Source organism: Rhinolophus ferrumequinum, chromosome 12 (assembly GCF_004115265.2).
Source record: "Rhinolophus ferrumequinum isolate MPI-CBG mRhiFer1 chromosome 12, mRhiFer1_v1.p, whole genome shotgun sequence".
Taxonomy (NCBI): domain Eukaryota; kingdom Metazoa; phylum Chordata; class Mammalia; order Chiroptera; family Rhinolophidae; genus Rhinolophus; species Rhinolophus ferrumequinum.
The window spans coordinates 24,222,004-24,245,205 of NC_046295.1; the positions used below are offsets into that span (position 1 = coordinate 24,222,004).

General features: G+C 37.1%; 1 protein-coding gene across 6 annotated transcripts in view; it reads left to right on the forward strand.

The window, feature by feature from the left end:
* Positions 1-23,202, forward strand: part of NFIB (nuclear factor I B) — a 217,765-nt gene that overhangs the window by 106,168 nt on the left and 88,395 nt on the right. For all 6 annotated transcript variants that reach the window (XM_033122355.1, XM_033122356.1, XM_033122357.1 and 3 more), the window contains exon 3: positions 20,910-20,963. In XM_033122355.1, coding sequence (XP_032978246.1) covers positions 20,910-20,963 — 54 coding nt within the window. The remainder of the gene's footprint in view (positions 1-20,909; positions 20,964-23,202) is intronic.

A 23,202-nucleotide genomic window follows, 5' to 3' on the forward strand; every position in this document is an offset into this window, starting at 1 on the left:
ATAAGGAATTTAGCTGAAGTTCAACTAAAGACGAAGCAATGGACCTGAAAGATAGAGTCTAGGGCAACAATTATTAGGTTGGTGCAAAAGTAATTGCTGTTTTTGCAATTGTTTTTACCCTTGTAAACCGCAATTACTTTTGCACCATCCTAATAAATGTGAGGCGTTAGGGAGATGAGTTTTCCAGATGCTTGAATTTTCAGTTTGGGAAACTGAATGGATACGGGTGCGATGAATTGAAGTATGGATGGGGGTAAGGGGTGCCGAGAGTGTGTAGGAGTTGTGCACTAGCAATGCCTGGAGGGATTTTGCAGTTAAAGAGAGAGGTTAAGGCTAGATAGAGATTTGGAGTCGTCCCCAAATGGGTTATATTTGTAAACATGGAGCTGGTTGAGTTTGCTCAGGAGGAACATAAGTCACAAAGAGGACTGGTTGGGTGGCTCATCTTAGGGATCACCAATATGTAAGAGCCCGACAGATGAGAAGGACATAGCCATAGAGATTGCAAAGGAAGCCCAGAAAGGGAAGCTCAGAACTAGGAAGGAGTGGTGCCCTAAAGGAAAACGGAAGGGGAATTTTTCAACGTTAGGGGTAATTAGTGTCAGAAGTCAATTAAGTAGGGCCTGGGAAGGTCAAGGCAAGTTGTAGCTTATAGAAATAGTAATTCTGGAGTTGGAACACATCTAGACTTATTGACTCTGAGAACTGGTGTTGGGCATGAGGGTTATTATTTACTCATTTTAAGGAGTGATCAGAGAGTATTGAGTTTTGCTCTTGCGTTTGACTCCTCAGCATAACTTCACCGGAACAGATTCAGTCAGACACGGGTCCTGGGTTGCTTAAAGGATGAATATTCCGCAGATCTTAAGAAACTTCTGGCAGAAGACAATGGATTATATTTATTTGTACTCCATCTCTTCTAATTCTGAGGAGGAAATTTGCTTTTTTTCCTCTTCCATCTAACGTCACCATCGGCTACTATTTTTAAAGAAGCAGAAACCACTTTGGAATTTTAGTGTGAGTTTTGGAGAAGGCACGAACAGTTTCACAGAAAATAAAAGGAAATGTGCCCAAGCACTGAGCACACCCCTATAATTGCTCTTACCAAGCCTTCAGCCATTCCCCTAAGGAGAAAATTATGCTCCTTCCCGGGTCCCTAGATTCACCCTGTTAGCAGCAGCAGTGGGAAGCAGTTTGTGTGCACAACCCCTGCTTTCCTTCTCCTTGTGTTACTCCCCAGGTTAGCGGTATAAAGACTCAGAAAGTGGTGATACCACGCTAGTGCATGCAGATTATATTAAAAAATATGATTGAGCCAAATAGCATGTAAGTGAAAACCACAGCTGCCTGCAAACTGGGTTCAGCTCTCTTATCTCCTGGGGTACCTTAAAGGTTTTGTTAATTTTTTTTGATGCCTAGAGCCTCCAAACGCACTGACATTCGTACTTCATATGCAATGTCAACTTTGGAGTTTTCTCTGAATGAAAATAAATGAGCAAGCGGAACGTTTGTTAGTTAAAATCAAAAGCACAAACATATACGACCCTTTCAAAAACCAAACTGTCTGTAGGCATCACTGGACTCTAGTCCGTCTTTACTTTATCTCACCAGCCCTTACCATGCTAAGATGCTGCTTTGCCACTTCCTCAAGGAAGCACACACAGGAGCAAATTAAGTTTCCAAAAGTAAAGTTGGATCCTGTTTAAGCAGATTAGGGTCTGGCACACCATTGAACTTTATCAGACATTTAAAGCAGAGGATGTACACTGTAGCCGGCTGCGACTTGCCAGTTAGCTGGGCTTTCCCCACTGTTTCTGGTTTGGCAGGGACGAGGTGGTTCACCCTGCCGCACTGCTGCCTGCCAAGGACACATGGCCAGCTCCCGGCTTCCTGTCTTCCTCTTTGTGTCCTGGCCTTGCCTTCCAGGGAACTGCCAAGATACTGCTGCCAAAAATCTTCCTTCGGAAAGGTCAAGCAACCTCAAGTCACCTATGCCAATATTTGTGTTTTCTTTTTAATCCTTCTGTGTTCGACTTGGAGAAAAGTGTACAACTGAACATGCAGAGAGTGGAACCTGGGGTCACTTTGGATCACTTGGATAAAGCAACAGAGCCCAAAGGATCCGCTGGCAGGTCAGGGGAAGATGATTCTAATAGAATTCTATTTAAAGCTCTGTGAAGTGTGATAGAGTTCAGAATGGTTCAGTGTGGATTTGAATTTAGTTTGCTTTTTAGGATTCACTATACACGTGTGATTTTTGGCTGAAGCTGACTCCTAGTGCATGGCAGGGAGAGAGAGAAAAGTGGAGATTGGTCTTGGCTTAAAAGACTGCATTTTTGTTTATTTGGTTTTTGTGTGTGTTTTTTAGGACCCTATGGTCACATGCTACTTTTTGCTTTCCAGTTCGGTGTCTGAGCAAGCATCCCTGTACACAGTCTGAGAACAATGCACAAGAGAGTTACCTGGGGTGCCTGTTGAAAGTGTGACTCTCTTGCTCCTAGCACGGCTGTATTAATCACAGACACGGGGTGAGGTTGAGGCATCTGAATTTTTAACAAGCATCTCAGATGATTCTGATGCTCACTACAATTGGTGGACTGAATGTGTCACTGAATGCAAAATCAAAATAAGGCAAATGACATGTATTGTCCCCATGTAGCAGATTGTTCCACATCTCCTTCAGCGGGTCTTTTTGGAGACGTAGAGCTTAATTGGAATCTTTATATTGTGTGCAAACCATCATCACCAACAAACGCTTTCCTCAGAAGATTGCAATAATAATTTAAAAAATACACCAAAACTCATTAATAGAAGAAACTTGACTCAAACAACTGTCCCTTATTGGAACCCTACATTTTAAGATTTTTAATAGGGCTTTTCCATGACACGTAGGGCCACCACAGGTTGTGGACTAAACAACCCTAGAGGGCACTCCCCCTGTAGCCCACACTGAAGGACGCTCCTTGGAGATGTAGAGGGTGATGGGCCTAGTGATACCGCTCGTAAGAAGGAAAATTCAGTGTCTCTAATATTGCATAACGCAAAGCAGTTTTTTTCTTTACCTTGAAAAAATTCTGTTTGAGGAATGTGGAGCTCTTAAAGTGCTTAAAACTGAACCATCTACTAATCCTCAGGCTGTTGGCGTTTAGTGGAGGGGACGTGGTATATTCTGCCTGTAGACTCAAGGAAAGTTCAACATAGCCCCAATGTTCCCTTTTGACTTTTTATGTAAGGTTGGCCATAGCGTTTTCTTCGTAAGCTCAGTTTAATTTTTCTTTGTGCCTTTTATACCTTGTGATTTGTCATCTTTGTTGGTGAGGATAGTACAGCCTTCAACTTTTTCTGTTATTGTTGTGTAGCATTCTGAGAGTTGGGCCCAGGTTACCTTTAAATTTTGCCGTTTTATTTTTTCTAAATTATTTCCAAAATGTGCTGAAAAACCACAGCCTCAAGGACACTTCTGTGTTTCTGACACAACTAACAAACACTACGTTAATTTGGAACACATGCTCTGTCAAAGTTTACCTATAGCCTGAGTTCCAAATTTGCAACTTCAGCATCTTCCATTGAAAAGAAACAGCATACTTTTTCTTACACTCCTCCTTTGCCTCCCCTTGAACCATAGTCTTTTATAACAGTAATAAGGAAATGTGGTTATGGGTATAATTGCCGTGAGGCAATTGTACCCTGGAGGACTAGCAGAATTTTCTATATCTGAGGGCTGGGCTCCATCAAGAAGCTCCATTTGCAAATAACTCAATTAGAATAATAACAACAATGTCATTATTTTTATGGCAACTTTCCCTATAGAGATCAAAGTGCGTTAGAGACATCCTATCAGATTCATTGTTCTAATACCCCAGTGGACTGGAATAAAAAAGTTTTATTATAGCTTGTTTGAGATAGGCCATGGAGGCAGAGAGAGGTTAAATGATGTCCCAGAGGTGACAAAGAAAGTCAGTAGGGGAACTGCAAGGAAAAAATCAAGGTTTCTTGTTACTCTCTGCAAGTTATCAAGCTACGTTCTTTCTTGGCCTTTGTAAAGGATGACAATAAAGGACAACTTCTATTAGGATTGCAAAATAATGTAGGTAAAAGTGTTTTGAAAATTGTAAAGGTATTGTTGCTATCTTTATCACTTACCGTGTTTCACCGAAAATAAGACCTAGCCAGACAATCAGCTCTAATGCGTCTTTTGGAGCAAACATTAATATAAGACCTGGTATTATATTATATTATGTTACATTATACCCGGTATATTATATTATATTATTATTATTATTATTATTATTATTATTATATTATATTATACCCGGTCTTATAGTAAAATATGACTGGGTCTTATACTAATTTTTGCTCCAAAAGACGCATTAGAGCTGATTGTCCGGCTAGGTCTTATTTTCGGGGAAACACGGTAGTACAAATAGAAGGTAAGAAAGAGCCTTATTGTCAATATATTGTTGTTCCAACACATATGGCATGGATTTTGCAAATTCTTGATTGATTGGGCCCAAACTATCAGTCTTCTTGATCATTAATGGAAGACTAATGAAAAATTACATTTATAATTCTGAATTAAATCATGCATTTAAGCATCTTATAGCTCTTTACAATTCTTAAACTTCAAAAATTCCATGATATTGACAACAAACTTTGAACAGATTAAGGAGCTGAAGATCAGCGTTTCTCTGGTTAAATAAACTGCCTAACAAAAAGCTTATCCAAGTAGTATGATTTTTTTTTTTTTTTGGGGGTAAGATTTTTACTTGTAGACTCCATAGTTCTGAGAGTGAATGTGATGAATTTAGGCCCAATTTCTTCAGTGAGAGTAGGAGAATTGGGACTCACTTTGCTACTAATCTTCCAACCTGACTTCAAGGAACCTTGGAGGACACATTCTCTGGGGAGGAGACACAATTAACTTGATGTTCTTAATTACTGTTGTTTGCTTTGTGGTTAAAGGTGGGGTTTCTCGGTGTAAGGCTGTTGCCTCCCCAATCCTCCATTGTGCTGGTGGTGGGAAGGGTCGGGAATGGCTGCATTCTCCCCCTTGAACAGGAATCTCCTTCCATAAACTAGGAACTGAAAAATCAGAAATGCCCCAAATTTTATCAAACCTTGCCTTTTAACGGAAAAAAATGAGAAGTTAAACAAAATATAAATATATGGAATTAAGGGTCTCTCTTTGATTTCCAAGGTCATACTTCTTCCCTTTAACCCAAGTAAATGACACTATCTCCACTTATCATAGATCCTTCCTGTCAGTCTCATGGGAAGAGTAATGGCCTTGAGACTTTATCTCACCATCACTGCACCTCTTGTTGCGTCTTAATGCTTAATGCATATTAAGCTGAAGACGAATCCAGGTGAACAGAGAATAAAGTCCAGCCAATGTGAGCCTGTTTGTAACATAACATAGAAAGAAAGCATCCATCTTTTGGGAGGACTTCTAGCGGGGCGAATGGACTAAGGACATAACTGGTATTCTTTCCCAGTTATTAGGTTATACCAGCTAATTTATTTCAATTTCAGTAATTAATTGCTGGATGATATTAATAGAGAAAGTTCAGCTATTATTTTTATCATTGTTAGTTTATTTTTTCAAAGGAAAGTTGAAAAACCATTTTCTTAAACAACCTACCCCCTCCCCCCCCCCCCACGCCTTTTCTTTCAAATGTCCTCATTGGATTCCTGGGCTCTTTTTTCCCCTTTTGTGTTGTTTATTGTATTTTGGTTTTCATGGGTGACATACACATTCATAATACCAGAAAAGATTCCTGCTCAGTGAAAAGAAAGCCGAGCAATGTTGTCGCTTTAAAAGGGCACAGGTCACTTTGAATGGAAGTCTAATGTGAGCAGGAAGCTTTGCCTTGGGATCCAGATTGGGGAAACCTAAGTTTTGTATTCCTGGAGCCCTGCCTTCATTGTTGTCACTAATATTGCTGCTGGGTAAACACACCTAAATAAGTGAGAATGATGCATCTATAGCTTATAATTTCAAGCAAAAAACTTGAATGTACCCCTGAGATAATAGAGTTTGCTGAAAACTCGGATTTTGTCAACAAAATGTAAAACGAAAAGCATCATTTTCCTTTAAGTAGCTGTTGCTCTTTATTTCATTTCTTAAACAGTGTCACAAGGGGAATAAGGGCTGCGCTCCCCTCAGGGAGGTCACAAGAGCTTTGCATGTTGGTGATGGAAGCTGTAACATCCCATCTTGCGGTCTTGGTTAGCTGGTTGCCATTCTGCTTAGGTCAGTTATACCAAACGCTCTTCACCTCTTCCAGGAGTTGAATGGTCCTATGAAGTACCTTAATGGTTTCAGTCCGGTGCTTGGGCAGAGAGACGTCACAGTTAGCACTCTGTAGTACCTGCATTGGCACGTTCGGCCAACATGCCAAGACTTACACATTTGCTTCCAGGTCAGATGTAGCACATTGTGGAGAAAGCTATGGGATGTCACACTAAGAGAGATGGTACAGCCCACCTTCAGTATTCAAAAAGAATTTGCTTGTAAACTATTAATGTTCCTTTGTTCCATTACATTTGCTGTGACATTTGTAAGTGGCTGGAGATTTTGTGTTTATTAACTTCCAATCAAAACTTCAAATACGTTACTTGAAAGTGGAGATTCGTGTTGTTCCTTGAGGAGCCCATTTCTTGAGATTGCCTCTTTAAACCTATTTCTGGGCCAATGACGTCTGTCATAATTTCAGTTATCTGCTTAGTATAATATAAACAATTCAATTTCATTTGTTTTATATTGGCTGTAAATCAGTTACATAGCCCTATGCAATGGTTCTTAAAACAGAATATTGGAGTGTCTTAGAAGAGTGCGGGATAATTTCTTATTTCTTATTGTCTTGTTTTGAGCTGCAACTTATAGTGAAAGTTTCAGTTTAGAATAATATGTGTGGAGGAGAAAACGTGGTTAAGTTTTAGATTTGCTTTCTATCTGGCATTAGGCTTCTGCCTGTCACCCCCAATACCAGAGAAACTTGAGGACTGTTTCTGTCTTGTGGTCTCAGCATTATTCCTATGGTTTTTAATGTTTGTACAACATGTCTACATACTGTCCTAGTGTGGAGTTTGTCTCTTTGCTGATGTACCACACTATAATTTTCTCATTGGAAATAAAAGGGAGGGGTGGCACAATGCAAAAAGTGGAGATCATGGCTAGACTTACTTCATGATCATTTTATGCCTATTTAGACTGTAACCCATTTTCTTTTTTCAAAAAAGATTCAGTGAATTAAATTTATACATTTTGCCTTAAGTGACATAGATTGACTAAAATAGATTTCAGGCTCAGCCTGAAAAAATTTAATAAACAGTGATTTTTTTTTTCAGTTGATACAATTTCCATATGATGTTTGCTGGTAACTCTCACAAACCAGGACAATGATGTTTAAAAAACATGAAAATAAAACTCCGGGAGGTGGGAGAATTCAAAATGATCGATAGGAAGCATGGACATGGCATTACAGGGCAATGCTGTCCCCTGGGTGCTCCCACCAGGCAGGACAACCGGTGTCATCCTGTTAAAGTTTCAGCAGAAAAAGTTGGCAACACGTGAACCGATGCTATATGTTTTCTATGGGGTCACTTCCCTCTAGTGGGGATGTTATCTTGCACACTGTAAAACATCAAGTGTATCTGTACTGTTTGAATTTGTGATTATGAAGTTTTGGTTTTGTGAGTTCATATACTTCCGTATACATACAAACGCATATTTTTGTTAGCTCCTATTTGTGGAGCATTGTAATAAAGCATCATAGATGATACAGTTCTGATAGAAGAAAACAGTTTTGTCTGTTCATATTTTATGACTTTTCCTATGTGTAAATGCTGGATGTCAGATGCGGTTTTGTGAACTATTTCCTAGAGAAAACAGAGTAATGTTGATATTATTTCTCTGTTTAAGTATTGTTATTTTGTTGATGTATGTTGGTGTACATGTAAGACAACCTTTGGATTATCTCCACATAATACTGTTAACTAGTCAGACAACTAATAAGCAAATCAAAGTTATCTGTGCCATGAGATATAAATAAGCGTATAGTGCTCTATAAAAATAATCAGACTCATAATTGATCCAGTCAAGAAGTATACTGTCATGTTTGTAGGAAAACCCCTACACAAGAAAAAAACCCACATATTATGTAACTTGTTAAAAGTTGGTTAGAAAGACTAACTGAGATGGTAAAAGGAAGAAATAGTAGGAAGGAAGAAAGGCTGGATGGGTGGGTGGGATCATCAGATCTCGTGGAAAAGATGTATTTAGAGCTTGGCATTGAAAATCTAAGTAATTAATCTTTTTAAAACCTTGATTATCGTTAAGTGTCGGTATAGCCCATTACAAAAGACTCTGTGATATAATATTTCATACTGCCTACGGAGTGGTGGCCTAGCTTTCTCACCTTTTTAAATGAGAGTCGTAACATATACTTGAAATTTATGAATATTCTAAGTGGTATTATAATCTGTCTCATACTGTTAACTGTACTACCTGACATGTATTTTAGAGTGATGAATATGTCAAACTTCTAAAAGCACATACAACCATGTTTCCCCAAAAATAAGACCTAGCCAGTCAGTCAGCTCTAATGCATCTTTTGGAGCAAAAATTAATATAAGACCCGGTCTTATTTCACTATAAAACTGGGTCTAATATAATATAATTAATATAATATAAGACTGGGTCTTATATTAAATTTTGTTCCAAAAGACGCATTAGAGCTGATTGTCCGGCTAGGTCTTATTTTTGGGGAAATGGTATCTGTGAGGGTCCAGGAAAATAGAGCTCCTACCAGAGTCTAATAGAAAGAAATTTGTAGTGGGGACCCATTGTGATGGTGTTAGAAGAGGTTAAAAACCACAAGTGAGGCGACCCACACATTAGCATCAGTAGGAACTCGCTACAGAAACTAAGGCTGCAGAGGTAAAAGGGAGATCATGGTGTAACCAGAGTCTTTGAGCTGGAGCTATCTTGAAGGGAATGGGCAGAGAAAGAGGGATCCATCCATCGGAAGCTGGAACCACAAAGGAGACCTAACTGTTGCCTGGAGACACCTGTCCAAGTAGAGAGACGGAAACACCTCCCTTCTCCTTTCTTCTGTCCTCCAAATTCTCAAACTCTCACCAGTGCCTCCCATTGTTGGACTGGCTTGAAGCCAGTTGTTAACAGAGCTGGGAAATGCAGTTTGCAGAAACAGAGTGAGGTATGGCTCTGAGGACAAATTACTACTGCTTGGCAAATCTGATTTGGGAGATGGAGTCGGGAGGTGGAATTGAGGTAAGGTTCAAAGCATTAATTTTGTGGGAGGGATGAAGTTTGCATGACACTGTCCAAAGCCTTACCATACAAGTTGTTCTTACTGGCTTCGAGTGACTCAATTTTTTTTATCCTACCGGAAAATTTAGTTTATTTCATTTTATTTTAGCATTATTGTTAGATGCTTTTGAAAATTCTCCATGAATGATCTTTTTGGTTGATTTTCAAATTTTAACATACTTTAAATGTCAGGAAGAATTTGATCGTCTCTAACTGGAACCAATCTTTAAAACCAAAAACAACAGGTGAAAGGCTCAATTGTTCTGATAGCAATTAGCTCTGACAAAGAATTACAGATGACCTCTCCCTCCCCTTTTCCATCTTTTAGAGGTACCACGAGTGGACAAGGAAAAGTTCAACTGTCCTTGTAATCAAGCACTGCCTACAACTTGGAAATAGTGATGTGGTATCTGGTATGATTTTATTTTTGTAGGTTTATTTTATTTTGGAAGGCAGCATAGTTTGTTTTTTGGTTGGAAAGCCATGTCAGTTTTGAAATGGCAGCATAATAATCAATTTGGAAAATTGGACATTAGCCATGTGTAATGTTATGTGCAGTGAAAATCTTTATGAGCATGGGAGATGAGTCTGCAGTAAAAACCTTGAAGTTGGTCTGTGTTAAAATTTTGTCACATCTGGAAGGCATTTGATGTATAAAATTACATAGGTTTGATATCATTAAGGGTTAAGACATATGGATGGGACATTATGCAGAGACTTGTTCTTTTTCATACTCTCTTGATTTAGCTTAGCGATTTCTGAATCATAAGGAGTCTATTTGAATCTCTATTAAAGATAAACTGGGTAAAATGACAAAATGGAAGGAATTTTGAGCACATGGTACATAGTTCTGTGCCCTTATACTCCTGATTCCCTTTAAAAGGGATACAGCAAGTTGACATGCTTCTCGTCATTTCTTTTTTCTCTTTTCCCAAATAACCCTAGTAATAAACAGTGGATTCCGTGGTAGGCTTCTGTAATAGGCTCTTTATTATACTTGGTTAAAATTACCTGTCTTTTGAACTTTCCTCTTAAAATGACCATTTGAAAGAATAGTATTGCCCCATGCAATTATAACAAATCATATTTCTGTTGGGTTGTAAACTTTTCAGAGTTCTTTCAAACATATTATTTCACTTATTGGAATAATCCCGACCTCTTAAAAAAAAAGGAAAAAAAATGTTAGCCACTTTTTCATTTTTATTTTATCAGTAAAATTGAGTTACTTTCCTCTCATGCATAGTTTTAATTTGCAGGAGGAAGTTGCTATCTCCTCATTTGTTTCATTTTATCCCTTTTCAAAAAAAGGTTAGTTCACATGATGTATTATTCAAGTAGTTTTTATTCCTGGTAAATTAGCTTTTGCCCTGAAAACATGGGAACAGAAGTTCTTTGAACCACTTATCAAGGAACTGTTAGGACATTTAATGCCATTATCTGCCACATCAGCAAGCTTCCTGCTTTATCAAGTGACTTCTCTGATTTTTTTCCTCCAATATTATATGATGAAGTTATTTTATAAACACAAGCAGTAATGAATGTCTGATACACAAATCTACTTTACCTTGGTAGAAAATATATTATCTTTGTCTTACTCTATTACTCTGCTAATTATTATGCAGCTTTGATTAAATGTATGCATTTGTTTTTATATGCATATATCATCATAGACTTAAGAGCCATGATTTAATAATAAAGCAAAGGCTAGTTATTAATTATATATGTATAACTAATAGGGTATGTAAAAAAACCCATCCAGTTTCTTTTCTCTAAACTCATAATGACTTAAACATAGACATTTTAATGATTTGGCAAAATGTATTTTTATCTAACATAATGGAGACATCTATTCAAGTAAGACATTTCTCTTTAGAAACAAAGATATGATAAAGAGAGAATTAAAAAAAATGAGAATTTCTCTTTTTGGTCATTGACTGAATCAACTGCTAAATCTATATTTGTAGAGAGGTTGTAGATACTTGAAAAACACAATGTGTATACGTGTAGCTAACAACCAAACAAGTAAAAGTTACGGTTGGCATTACAGGCAGTTTATTTATAATTTGAGGAAGATGAAATGTTTTAGGTGATAATCAACCATCAGGGTCTTGTTCACTGTAAACTGGTGTTCATTTATTTAACAAATGTCGATTGAGCATATGTGCTAGGAATTATGTTAGATACTGAGTAAGACTGACATGTATCTCGACCCCATGAAGCTTAGAATCTAGCAACAGAGCTGGATACTAATTCAATCCTTTAATTACCTATGTTGTTAGTATTTTCAAGAGAACTGTACAGAGTGAAAACGGAGGACTAAGTAGGTGGGTTTTGTGTGTGATTTGGGGGTGGGGTGGGGGAGAATTAAATCTTAAAGTATATTTTGAAGAAAATCTTAGCCTTTCCCTACAAATACTTGCGCGTATTTTCACCATTGTATGAAGTTATTTTTCCCCCCTCTTAATCCTGTTGCAAATGAGTAAGGCTTAAAAACTCTTACTTTTTCTTACCCAGTTTTAAGTGATTGGGCAAGATGAAAACTGCTTCAGGCATGAAGTGGTTTTCTAAGGGTCAGAGTACAAGTGGTTGGCAGTTACTGAATGGAACCCAGGAGTCCTGACTCTCCAGACAGCTTTGAGAAAACATGCTCTGTTCCCTGAGAGGAAAGATTGCCAGTGAAATATTAGAAAGTCTTGTGTCTGGTTTTAATCTAGATTATACAACATTATATTAAGTTTTGGGGAGATACAAGAAACGACATAGCACAAAAGGGCCATGTGTACACAGGAATGTGCTATGTATAGCATTTAGAACGATGCATGAAGACCCCAGGACAAAATAAAGCAGATAAGTAAGTGACTGTGCCAGTGACATAACAAGTGCTGTTCAGGACTTTGGAGGTAAAAGAGCATTTATTTTTCCATGTTTTCCTTTTAAGAGAAAATTTAAGACTAATAGGACCATAAACATTGCATTTGGTTTTTGTTGAAATTTTGCATTGATTTTTCAATTTGCCTCCATAATTATGTTCTTTAGTCTGATGACATTCTGGTTTTCATTTCCAGATTCATATTTCACCAGCATTCTCTTTGCACTACATACCTTGCTATAAAATGCACGTTTCTTGGTTTCCAAGGGAAAAAAAATTATATTACATAGTATAGCTGAAATCCACAATGTCTCCCAGATGGGAAAGACAGAACATTCATCTCTTCTTTTCCTACTGGATCTGGCTGGCTTTTGGAAAGGACTTCATTGTTTTCATGTGGCAAAGCTCATTGGCAAATTGTTCCTTAAAGTACGCAGTGGCGTGTTCATCTAATATTATGAGATATGGGCAGCATTTATGAAAGATTATAAATCTTACAACTCTCTTCAGAAACTTAAAATACAGCTGGAAATGTTTTGCTTCCAACAAACATGCAATCTTCATAAAATTGGAGAAGAAATGTTTTGAATAAATAATATTTTGGTTTATTTCTCTCTAGTGCAAGAACTATTTTTTCAGTCAAAATCATTGCCACAAAACTCCTCCTTCCTCTACACTAACACCCTTGCCTCTGTATTTATATTTTGCTGGTGCATTTAAAAAATTTTTTTAAGTATGCCAGATTGCTCTGCCTTGTTTTTAAAGATAGAAAACTGGATTTGCTCCCAGGGACTCTTTCCTAACTAGGCCAGTTTAAAAACTAAACAAGGATTGAGTCAGTTAATTAATTTAAATGAGATTACAAATCAAAAACATATTACGCAATCTTGATTTAATTACTACATTTTATTTACTTAATTGAAAACACACTGTAGAAAGTTAGCAATCTGGACAATGACCAGTATAGTGTCTTCTTTGCATTCTGTAGGCTAAAGGCTTCGAAAGCATGTAGCGTGGATGATCCGGCTCGTGACCTTTGGTTCACTCCATCCCTGGATCAGTAGAGAGTCGTTGAACTTAATCTTAGGCCGGAAAGGTCAGATCCGATTAGCCCTGCTTTCGTTTGGGGGGTTTTGGTGCTAGTTAATGAAGCAGTGCAAACCTCTGGTCAGAGATATTGGGAGATTTAACACTTTTTGTGCAGGGGTGTTTGTATCTGCACTGGTCAATAGTCCTTTGGCATGGGTAGGTTTGATTTGCTCTTATATAGCTTTGTAATTTTTTTTTTCCTTAAATATTAGAGGCCTATGTTTTTCAGTTAAGTCCTTGTGGACAAATTGTGGTCTTGATCCCAAACAAATCCTTATTTTAATCCTTAAGATATGATGCTTTGAACCTAATCTCCTATGAAGCCAAAAAGAAAAAAAAAGTAGTTCTTTAAAAGAAAATTTAATAATAGAACTACATGTAAACACTATATGTGTAAAGATAAAAATTAAAAATAGAGGATATATTACATATCCACCCTCTAGTTCTATGTTTTTCTTTGGTTAATTAAATTATGTTATCTGTAACGAGCCTCAACATCGCAATATCCTTTAAAATTATGAGTTTGGCTATATCAAATATATACATTTTAAAATCAATGTTAATCAATAGAAAGGGAGCTCTGAAGTTCTGGGCCTTCCACTTAGAAATAATATAGATGGAAAGGCATGATTAAAAATATGTAGGAAGCCACTTCTTTAGAATATTATTGTGGTTCTGGCAAAAGTATTCAGAGTGGTTTGATTTCTCTTCCTGTTCAGAATGGGATTTAGGGAAAGGGGTACAGATTTAGCAGAAATATGTCATGGATTCCATTAACAAAGCGACAGAGTTCACCCTTCCCATGGATGGCTGGTTAATCAACTTTTACAATGAAGTGGATGCCATATAATATAATGTCCTGTTGAGAAGAGGCAGAGAGACAGAAATAGACAGAAGCAGAGAGAGAGAGAGAGAGAGAGCGAGCGAGAGAGAGAGAGAGAGAGAGAGAGAGAGAGAGAGAGAGACAGACAGACAGCTGGAGAATAAACATTTTCCTACACATTTACATGCTTATGAGAGACAAGGAAAGCACTTAGTCTTCCCATGTTCTTTCTTTGTGTTTGTCTATTAAACAGTGTGGGTTTCATTTAATAGAGGAGAAAGAAAATACCGTATAACTATAGTTTTGTGTCACCCCAATCGTTGAAGCAGTCCTCCATTAAAACTGAAGCTTTATAGTGTCTTAACTGTACTGGAGAAAAATATGGCAAATTATGTAATCGGAATTGTGATTACATAAAGCTAACTCACTATAAATCCCAGGGAAATCAGTCATTGTAGAAAGTAAACTGCCAAGAGTGAGGCACAACAGAGGGAGTGGAAGAGGGAGTGCAAGGTTTGCCTGAGGAGAATAGTTTTCTACTCCTCCCCTATAAAAAGCTGGTTACTTAATTTTTTGTGTCCCTATTATAAAACACATGTATTTGTATTCCTTCCCTCAAGTTTTTGTTTGTTTCTTACATCTTGACTTTTCTCTGTTTTAAGTGATTCTTTCTGGCATGCTATCTATTTAATTTGTGAAAATATACTATATTAGTATGTTGATAATTAATGTTTTGTAGAGAAAGAAGAGGACTAATTTAAGCCTTAAAAAAAAAATCTCATATTCTGTAGTTGACAATGGGCTATTTCTTTACCTGCGTAAAGCAAAGGAATATGACAAAGGGGCCCTTTATCACATGATGACTAATTTTAGTTCTAGCAAGAGGCTATCTGTAGGTTAACAGGTTACAGTGTGGGTTTCATTTACTCTTTTGATATCCCTCGATATAAAAGCTATATTGTTGTAGAATCATAGAATTTTAGAGCCAGAAGGGATCTGACAAGTTAGCTTGTTCAGTCCCTTCTTTGTACCAAAATGACTATAAATTAAAATCATGCTTCTCAATTTTAGTTTTCCTGTTGATATTCCAGTCATGGTGTCAGAGACTAAAATGAATTCCTGGAATAAGTTTTACCTTGGAATAGGATGACAGCTTATATATAAAGTTCATTAAAAGCTTCTTGTCCTGCTTGCACACTAAGGGCCTGCTTCCTGGATCCCCACCAAACAGCTCTTCCCTTTGTAGGAGAAAGCCAAAAACTAATTTCTGACTCATAATAGTTCCTCTTATCTACCCACTCCCATTCCCAAATATTCCTTCAGGCAGTAAGGGGGGAGAATGAATCTTACTTGAGGCCACGAGACCCAGCCCTGATAATTGTCCCTTTTCCTTGTCACCAAAGGTTTGTCTGTTTGACTTCTCATGCATGTTTCTGCACAGAGGGGTCATGCCCAGTCTTTCTTTTTTGTGCACTTCTGTGGTTTACGGGCCTGTTGTTTCCTATTCATTTGACCTAACCAAATATACCAGGCACTATACCAAAGATGCGGGCTATTGGACTAACTAGGGAAGCATCTCTGACTTCCTGTAGTCCAGAATCTCAAAGGGATGACCCCAACATGGAGGGTTTCAGTGATAAAAAAGAAGGATACCATGTGCAGAGACTCAGGACGTGGAACGTAGGTGACAGTGGGGAACGGAAAGGCTAAGAAGGTATCACCCAGGGGTTGGTAGCCCCCAGATCAAAGTGCCTTGAATGGCATACTGAAAAATTTGAGGTTTTGTCTGTGGATATTTGAAATACATGTATGAGTTTTAGCAGGGAAGTAGCTTAATGAATTTTGGGTTTTAAAATGATTACCTTAATAGCCCAGGGGGTTATGTACTAGAAAGATGTGAGATCTGGTTTTTTCAAGGCTCTGTTCCTAAGGTCACCTCTCTCTGCTGTCCTTTATGACCTGCTCTTGTCCCTGCATCCTACGAAAAACCAATTGTTCGCTCTTGCTGTATACTCATTTATAGTACCTATCACAGTGTTTTTTTTATTTGTACATTTCTGTCTCTGAGCAGCCTCTGAACTTCTAGAAGCCATAGAATTTATATTCTTCCTTTTAAAACAATATTTTAAAGGTATATTATAAATTAAATGGGAATTTAATATGCATCGATGTAGAACCTATTATGTTCCAAACAGCAGCAACTGGAATATGCAAGGTGCTCCATAAATCTTACCGATTTGCGTTTAATTGATGCTTACGTTAAAGACCTTCAAAAACTCTTTCACAGTTTTGATGATCCACCCACATCAGATAATTGAGCTCATCCCACCCAGAAAGTTAGTACTTAGTAACAAACACTTAACAGGTTATTATTTATTTATTGTCTTAAATATATGACAAACATTTTATTGGACTTCCACCAGATTATCAGTAAAACATTAGAATTTCCTTTGTTTTGTGGAAAGAATCCAAACTAAATTTGATTTAGAGTTGGCTGTTCTTAAAAGCATCAATTGATGTATAGACTTCCATAATAATAATAATTATTTCCAACGTAGGTGGAAAGGAAAGCTAAAGGATTTTTAAAATGGCGAACAAGCTTCTGAATGTATGGGTAAATGGTGGGAAGTTAGGGGAAGGTAAAGTTCCCAGAAACATCTACTGGAAGATCATTTGGCTTTGCATGATTTTAAGGTTGCATCATAACCACTCAAGAGGCAGTGTGTCTGAAGGAGTGGCCCATGTAGAGAACATACATTTTAATAGTTGCCATTTAACTTTGGACAAGCCATTTAGATTTCCTAAGTAACCCAGGATCTTCCATACAATTGGTTCATTCGAGAAACCTGGTCACTCCTTCGGAGATTAGATATTAGAAGAGGTATAAAAGATTGGCAGCTTTTTAATAAGGAGTGGATGAAAGGATTGAAGAAAAGTTTGATAAAGGTCATGTTGGGGTGTGAACCTTTTTTAATACCTTTCTGGAGAATCTATAACCTAAAGGAGGAGGAATTGAGTTAAAAAAGTAGTATTTTAGAAATAACTTCATTAACTATTTTTTTCCCTAAAATAAATACAATATACTTGCTTCAGACTTAAAAATAAAGAATGGGGAAAATGAGCTTTTCATAAGTGTGTAGTAGAAAACATCTTTCAGTTCTACGTTATGTTCAGACATGTCAGAAAGAGACAAAGAGATGAAGAAAATAGAGATTGTGATCAAGGAAGACAAAATGAAATGTAGAGGGAATGACGGAGGACGGGTTTGGGTCTGCTGCCTTCAAGACCTCTTCCCCTCTCTTATTTTTCCACTGCATCAAAATCTTCTTTCTAGACTGTAGACGCAGTATGCTGGGCGACTCTCGGCCCATGTTCTTACCAGCCTTGTTCCTCAAAGATTCCGTCTTCTGGGAAGTAAATTTATCAAATGGCTGATATCTACTGCCTTTGGAACATGACAGCTCCTAACATCCTCACAGTAGCAGTAACGACTTCTCTCTTGTGGGGAGAGCGGGACTAAAGCATTGAGCTAGGAGTTCTCAGGAGGGCACGTACTCTGGCTATGTTCAGTTGATTCACCACCACAAATTTCAGATGCTTGTCCCGGGATGGACAGAATTTCGTCATGTCCCCTTGTTCGATCTTTCTTCCTGAATAGTTAGTCCATTAAAAGTATTAATCTTTTTTTTTCCAATGTGGTCTCTATGTTTCATATTCCCTTTCATTTATCGATTGATAGGGTGTGTCTAACCAGTGCTTGATGCTTTATATAATAATAATCTTTGCAATGATTGTATGACATAGATAGCATGACAGTGTTAAAGATCAAGACCCCAAGGCTGTGTTAAGTAATTTTGTACAAGATCACACTACTAGAGAGGAACAGAGCTAGGATTCACTATAACATATTAAGTACACACACACACACACACACACACATACACACACACACAAAGGACTTGAACAAATGATGGAAGTGGTTAAATAAAACTTTGGGTATAGAGTAATTTGACCGAGGTGATGAATTGGAAGGGTTTTAGATGTGGTCTGAATAATTCCTGCTCTGAAGTTAACCACAATAACAGTTCATTTTTGGTTTCTCTGCCAACTGCGACTCCCTGGTTACTTCCTTTTCCAGCAGTTGGAATTAAGTGACCGATATAAGGTGACATACGAGTTAAGAGGAGATTATAGTGTTAGAGTTTACAGTCTGAAAAGTAAATGTTTTCTAGCTCTCTCTCTGAGGGAGCCCTTTCCTGTGTTTTGGGGAGCCAGAATATGCTATTGTGCTTATGAGAGGGTACAGACTTGGGAGTATTAGTGGAGAATCTGCCGTTGTGTGCCAGTAAACGCCAGATCTTTTTAGAAAGTGGAATTCTTATTAAAAGCAAGTATGTGATTCAAATTTAGGGTCTACTTTAGATTTCCCTCAAATGCTTGTGGTTTGTTTTTAATAATTGTTATTTTTTTTCAATTGAAGACATTGGTCTGCAATTGTTGGAGATGGAGGAAAGGGGTAATTTGGAGCAGAAAAGAATAGGCTTTCCCAAGTGGGGTGTTGTGGTCACAGGGGCTGCCATTGTTCTAACTGAAGACTTTCTCAGGAATGGACCAAATTGTAGGAACCAGATGTTGAGAAAGACTTTTGTAGTGCCATTTTGAAGTTGATTTAACTAAACATGCTAAGGTTCATGTAGAGTCTACAACTCCTGTCCTCTACTGACAACCTTAACCGGCCTCATGGTGTGTCATCATGAAGGTGGCATAGCCACCTTGAGGTATACGTGTCTAGACCTCCAGAAATATGAAGTAGCTTTAGAGGGAAAAAGAAAACATGGGAGGCTCTGGTCAGTGGGTGTGTTAATCTGCATAAATAGGAACTCCTCAAAATGTTCGAGTCTCTTGAGAAATTAATCTGCAAGGCGGTGTCAATACCGAGGGCCATTTGTCAGAGGAGTTCAAGGCAGAAATAGCTGAGGCTGTAGCAAAATAATATAATTTATCATTTTTATGTAAATATCATGCTCCATGCCTGGAAAGTGGTCAATATTGTACCATCTTTTACAGGAATGTAGAAAGAGAAAGATTGGTCTCCTACGTTATAAATCATGGAATCTTGCCTCCATTCCAGAGGAAGTAATGGAATTCATGGGAGATTAGAGACAAGCTTTTTAGAGAGGGCCCAAATCGCTGTCTGCAGGAAACCCTAGCTAGAATTTGACTGGAGAAAGAATCCTTACCACTTTTTTTACTTCCACTTTGGGAAATCAGAAATAAATTGGAGAATAATATGGGAATCACTAAATATATTTTTTCAGATTTCATGAAAACTATTCTAGAGCCAAAAGAAAAAGACAAGGACATGGGATGAAGGGATAAAATTCTGGTTTTAGCATTTAAGTCTAGTTAGCAGGCATGAGGCAAAAGGCATAAACAAACAAACAAACAAATAAATACATAAATAACCAAGTTTTATACAGAAAGAAACTAACGGGATGTCCTTGTGTGGAATAGTAAAAGCAGCAGTAGCAGTATGTTGATCACTTACGTGGAAGAGCAGAGTTACCCGGATCAAAAAAACCAGCGTAAGATTTTTCTGCTCAAGTAAGACTGGATCCCTGTTTTGGCTTAGTGCAATGGCTCGCTTTCAGGGAAGAGACTTGTCTGTGCCCTACCGGTCAACTTTGTTGAAATTCACTATCAAGTTCAGAATTGCCTTTTCTAAGCAAGCAAAGAAGACGGCTGAATCTGAGCTGTCCATTTCTCTGGCATTTACTGAAAGCCCCGCGCATTCACAGCCATGAACGAAACCCTGAGGAAGATATAAAAGAAGGAGACAGAATCTCTGCCTCTGTTTCGCATGCTATTCAGTTGGGGAGAGAAAACTTAAATACTAGAACCAATCAAAGCAGATTACAAAGCAACCTGCAAGTAACTGTGTAACAATATGGGCCAAATGACACAGATACATGCAGAGGGGACATAGAGGAAAGAAGAGCGAACAAAACACAAGTGTCGGGTGAGTTAGGAAAGCCATGTTGCGTAACAGCAGCGTGGCCTTCATGTTCCTTTCTGGAGCATCCATGGGGAGCAACGTGGCGTAGGGAATTCAGACACACGGCCTTGATCTCTTGCTCCTTATCTGTAGAGTCTCCCCGTCTATCCCAGATGGAAATTAAATTGATCCAACAATTTGCTTTCCACAAAGCCATCTTGGTTTCTCCCTAGTAATGTATGCTTTTCTCGGTGTTTGCAAATCGATTGCTATTAGGGGATGCAGACACATCTGGGCCTGGATCCAGTAGGTTGGGGGATTATTGGAGTGGATGTGTGTCTAGGCAGATGAAGTCCTGGAAAAAAGGACTCGTGTTTCTGTGTATCTTGGTCATTGAATGAAAACATTTTCAGGTTTTTAAAAGTGTGTTTTGATTATGCTCCGATTGACTTGTAGGGGCTTTATTGAATTTTATCTGCTTTATTTCGTAGTGCTACTTACAGGGCCAGCCTTCAGACCACCTTTGTCACTGGACCTTTTGTCTCATAAAAGCCTTGCTCTACCCCAAGAATGTTATTGATCTATACTGTTTTATTTCCTTTCGACATCAAAATACCTATAGACATTCATCTAGTTTGATAAATAGAATGTTGCTGCTGAAAGGCTTGGGAAAGTATACTTTATTTAAACACTCAACTTCATTGTTCTACCGTAAAAAACATTTTTAAGTCCTTCTGAGGATTGTGAAATTCTTTCAAAACAAATTAAAAAGAAAACATATTCTGTGATTTCTTTACAGATTCTGGACAATCAGGAAGTCCAAGCCACAATGATCCTGCCAAGAATCCTCCAGGTAAATATGTGTTCCAGGACGTTTGCAATCTGACATTGTTGGAGAACAAAGGTACCACTGTATAGATAAACACCCCATAATTGGTCAGCTGCCGATTTTGTTCTGGCAGGCAGGTACGATCGGGACAAGATGTGATTCTGTTTAGGCCCTTCGCAGTGGCAAATACTTCTATATTGGCGTCATCAGTACTTACCTAATCACCAACGTTTTAATTTTTGTTGGTGTTCCTTTGAAAATGAATATGCATATATTTTCGTTGTGTATATTTCAGGTGCTAAAAGTCATTGCTGTTTGAAGAGCCAAAAAAAAAAAACACACGAAAAAAACAACCTTTTAATCTTTCTTTTAAAAAATACAAGAAAAAAATACACATTTCCATACTATTATTTTGGGGGGTTGTGGTGAGGGTTGGTTATGTTTTCAGTGAAGGATTGTTGCAAACAAGTTTTTATTCCATAAGTTTTTTATTGAAGTCTCAGAATCAGGAAATAATGAAAGTAGGACTTTTCCTTTAATATAAGGTATGCCAAATATCCTCTTTATTTTCAGAAGTTGTTCCAGATCTGAAAATGGGCTTTTTTAATTTGGCTATCCTCTTGGTTTTGTTGCTCCTAAATCTGAACATACAGATATTGATATTGATTTAGGAGGACTGTCTTTTCACATGAGGTATGAGATAAAGCTAGTACAAAGAAGAATTTCTGGTATTCCATAAATATCATAAAAATTTTAATTATAGTTGTGACTTTGGTAAAAAGCGTGCTCTAAGAATAAACTAACAAAAACAAAACAAAACAAACAAAAAACTCCAGATGAACCACACATGCCTTCTATCTCCCCAAATGATCTCATTTGCATTTTCATTGAAAATAAACCAAAAACTTTATAAAAAGTAATAATAAAAGTTTCCTCAGGTAGACTTGCTTTTTGCTCTTTAATTATTTGTTCTTCTTTGTCATAATGCTTTGCCAATGTAAGGTTGAAATACCTGAAGACGTCCAAAACTACAAGAAAATATTTCTGACTAGTCTTGTTTTAAAATATTAGAAAGATCCAGCAAGTAAATACTCGAGTAAAAATGCAACGTCAAAACAGAATATTTTTTCTTTCTCTTTCTGAGTCCTGACTGTACTTTGTTCTTTATTTTTATCTCAGAAAAATTATTTTTTCCAACTCCATATTAACTTTTCTGTATTGTACAAAAATGATATTTGACAAAATATTATATGTTGTTTAATAAAAACAATATATACTTCAACAAAGTTAAAAAGTTCTAATTTACATATAGATTTTTACATATATGCCAAGTTGATTTTTCTTTACTTTCATCAAAATCATTGAATATTATTATAAATTGATAAAACGTAAAAAAACTGGACAATTTTAAATGCAAAATCCAACTAATTTATTATTGTTTTTGTGTGTGGCTAAGAAATTAGAATTAAAAAGAAAAACTATTTACAATATAATAAATTTTGTTAGAAATTTTCTGAAGTTGAGAAAATTTCATTAGCTTGTAATGACTTTAACGTTACTAAAATTTCTTCTTATATAGTTGACTAATATCTTCTCTGCGTAGCATGATAGCCAAAAGTGAATTGTATCTAAACATTTTTTAAAAACTCCCTCATTCATTTTACAAAGAATGGGAGGGGGGAAAAAATCCTATAATAGAAAAAGAGTTGGTATTTTAAGTCAGACTAAATAAAGAATATATTCTTTGTATTTGAGTGACAGCTTGATTTGAAATTAATAAAGCTGTTATTGTTTGAAATGCATTTCTGAACATGTACAGAAAGAATTATGCACACTTAAAGATGTTCTCTACTTGAGCTGAATGAATAATCTTTGCATAGTTATATAATGTCAGAATTTGATTTTTCAGTAGTTTTCAAGAAGCTTGGTTAATTTTTTCTCTTGCTACATTCAGTGTTGCGTCTCTTAATTTATCTGTTTGCATATAATACGGCAAACAGAAACCATCAAAGTAGAATACGTCTAATTTTTTTTCCTTTTAAATTTTCCTTGGAAATCAAGCCTTTTTGAGAACCATGTTTTAAAACTGGGATGATGTAAATAAATGCATGTATGATTAGTTGAATATTGTATATATATAAATCATACATTGATTACCTGTTTTTCAGAGTTATAATATGATAAAAACATATCACCAAAATTAAATGGAATATAATTAGAATTTTCTTTGATGATTCAGAAGCATTCCATCAATTTAGCATGC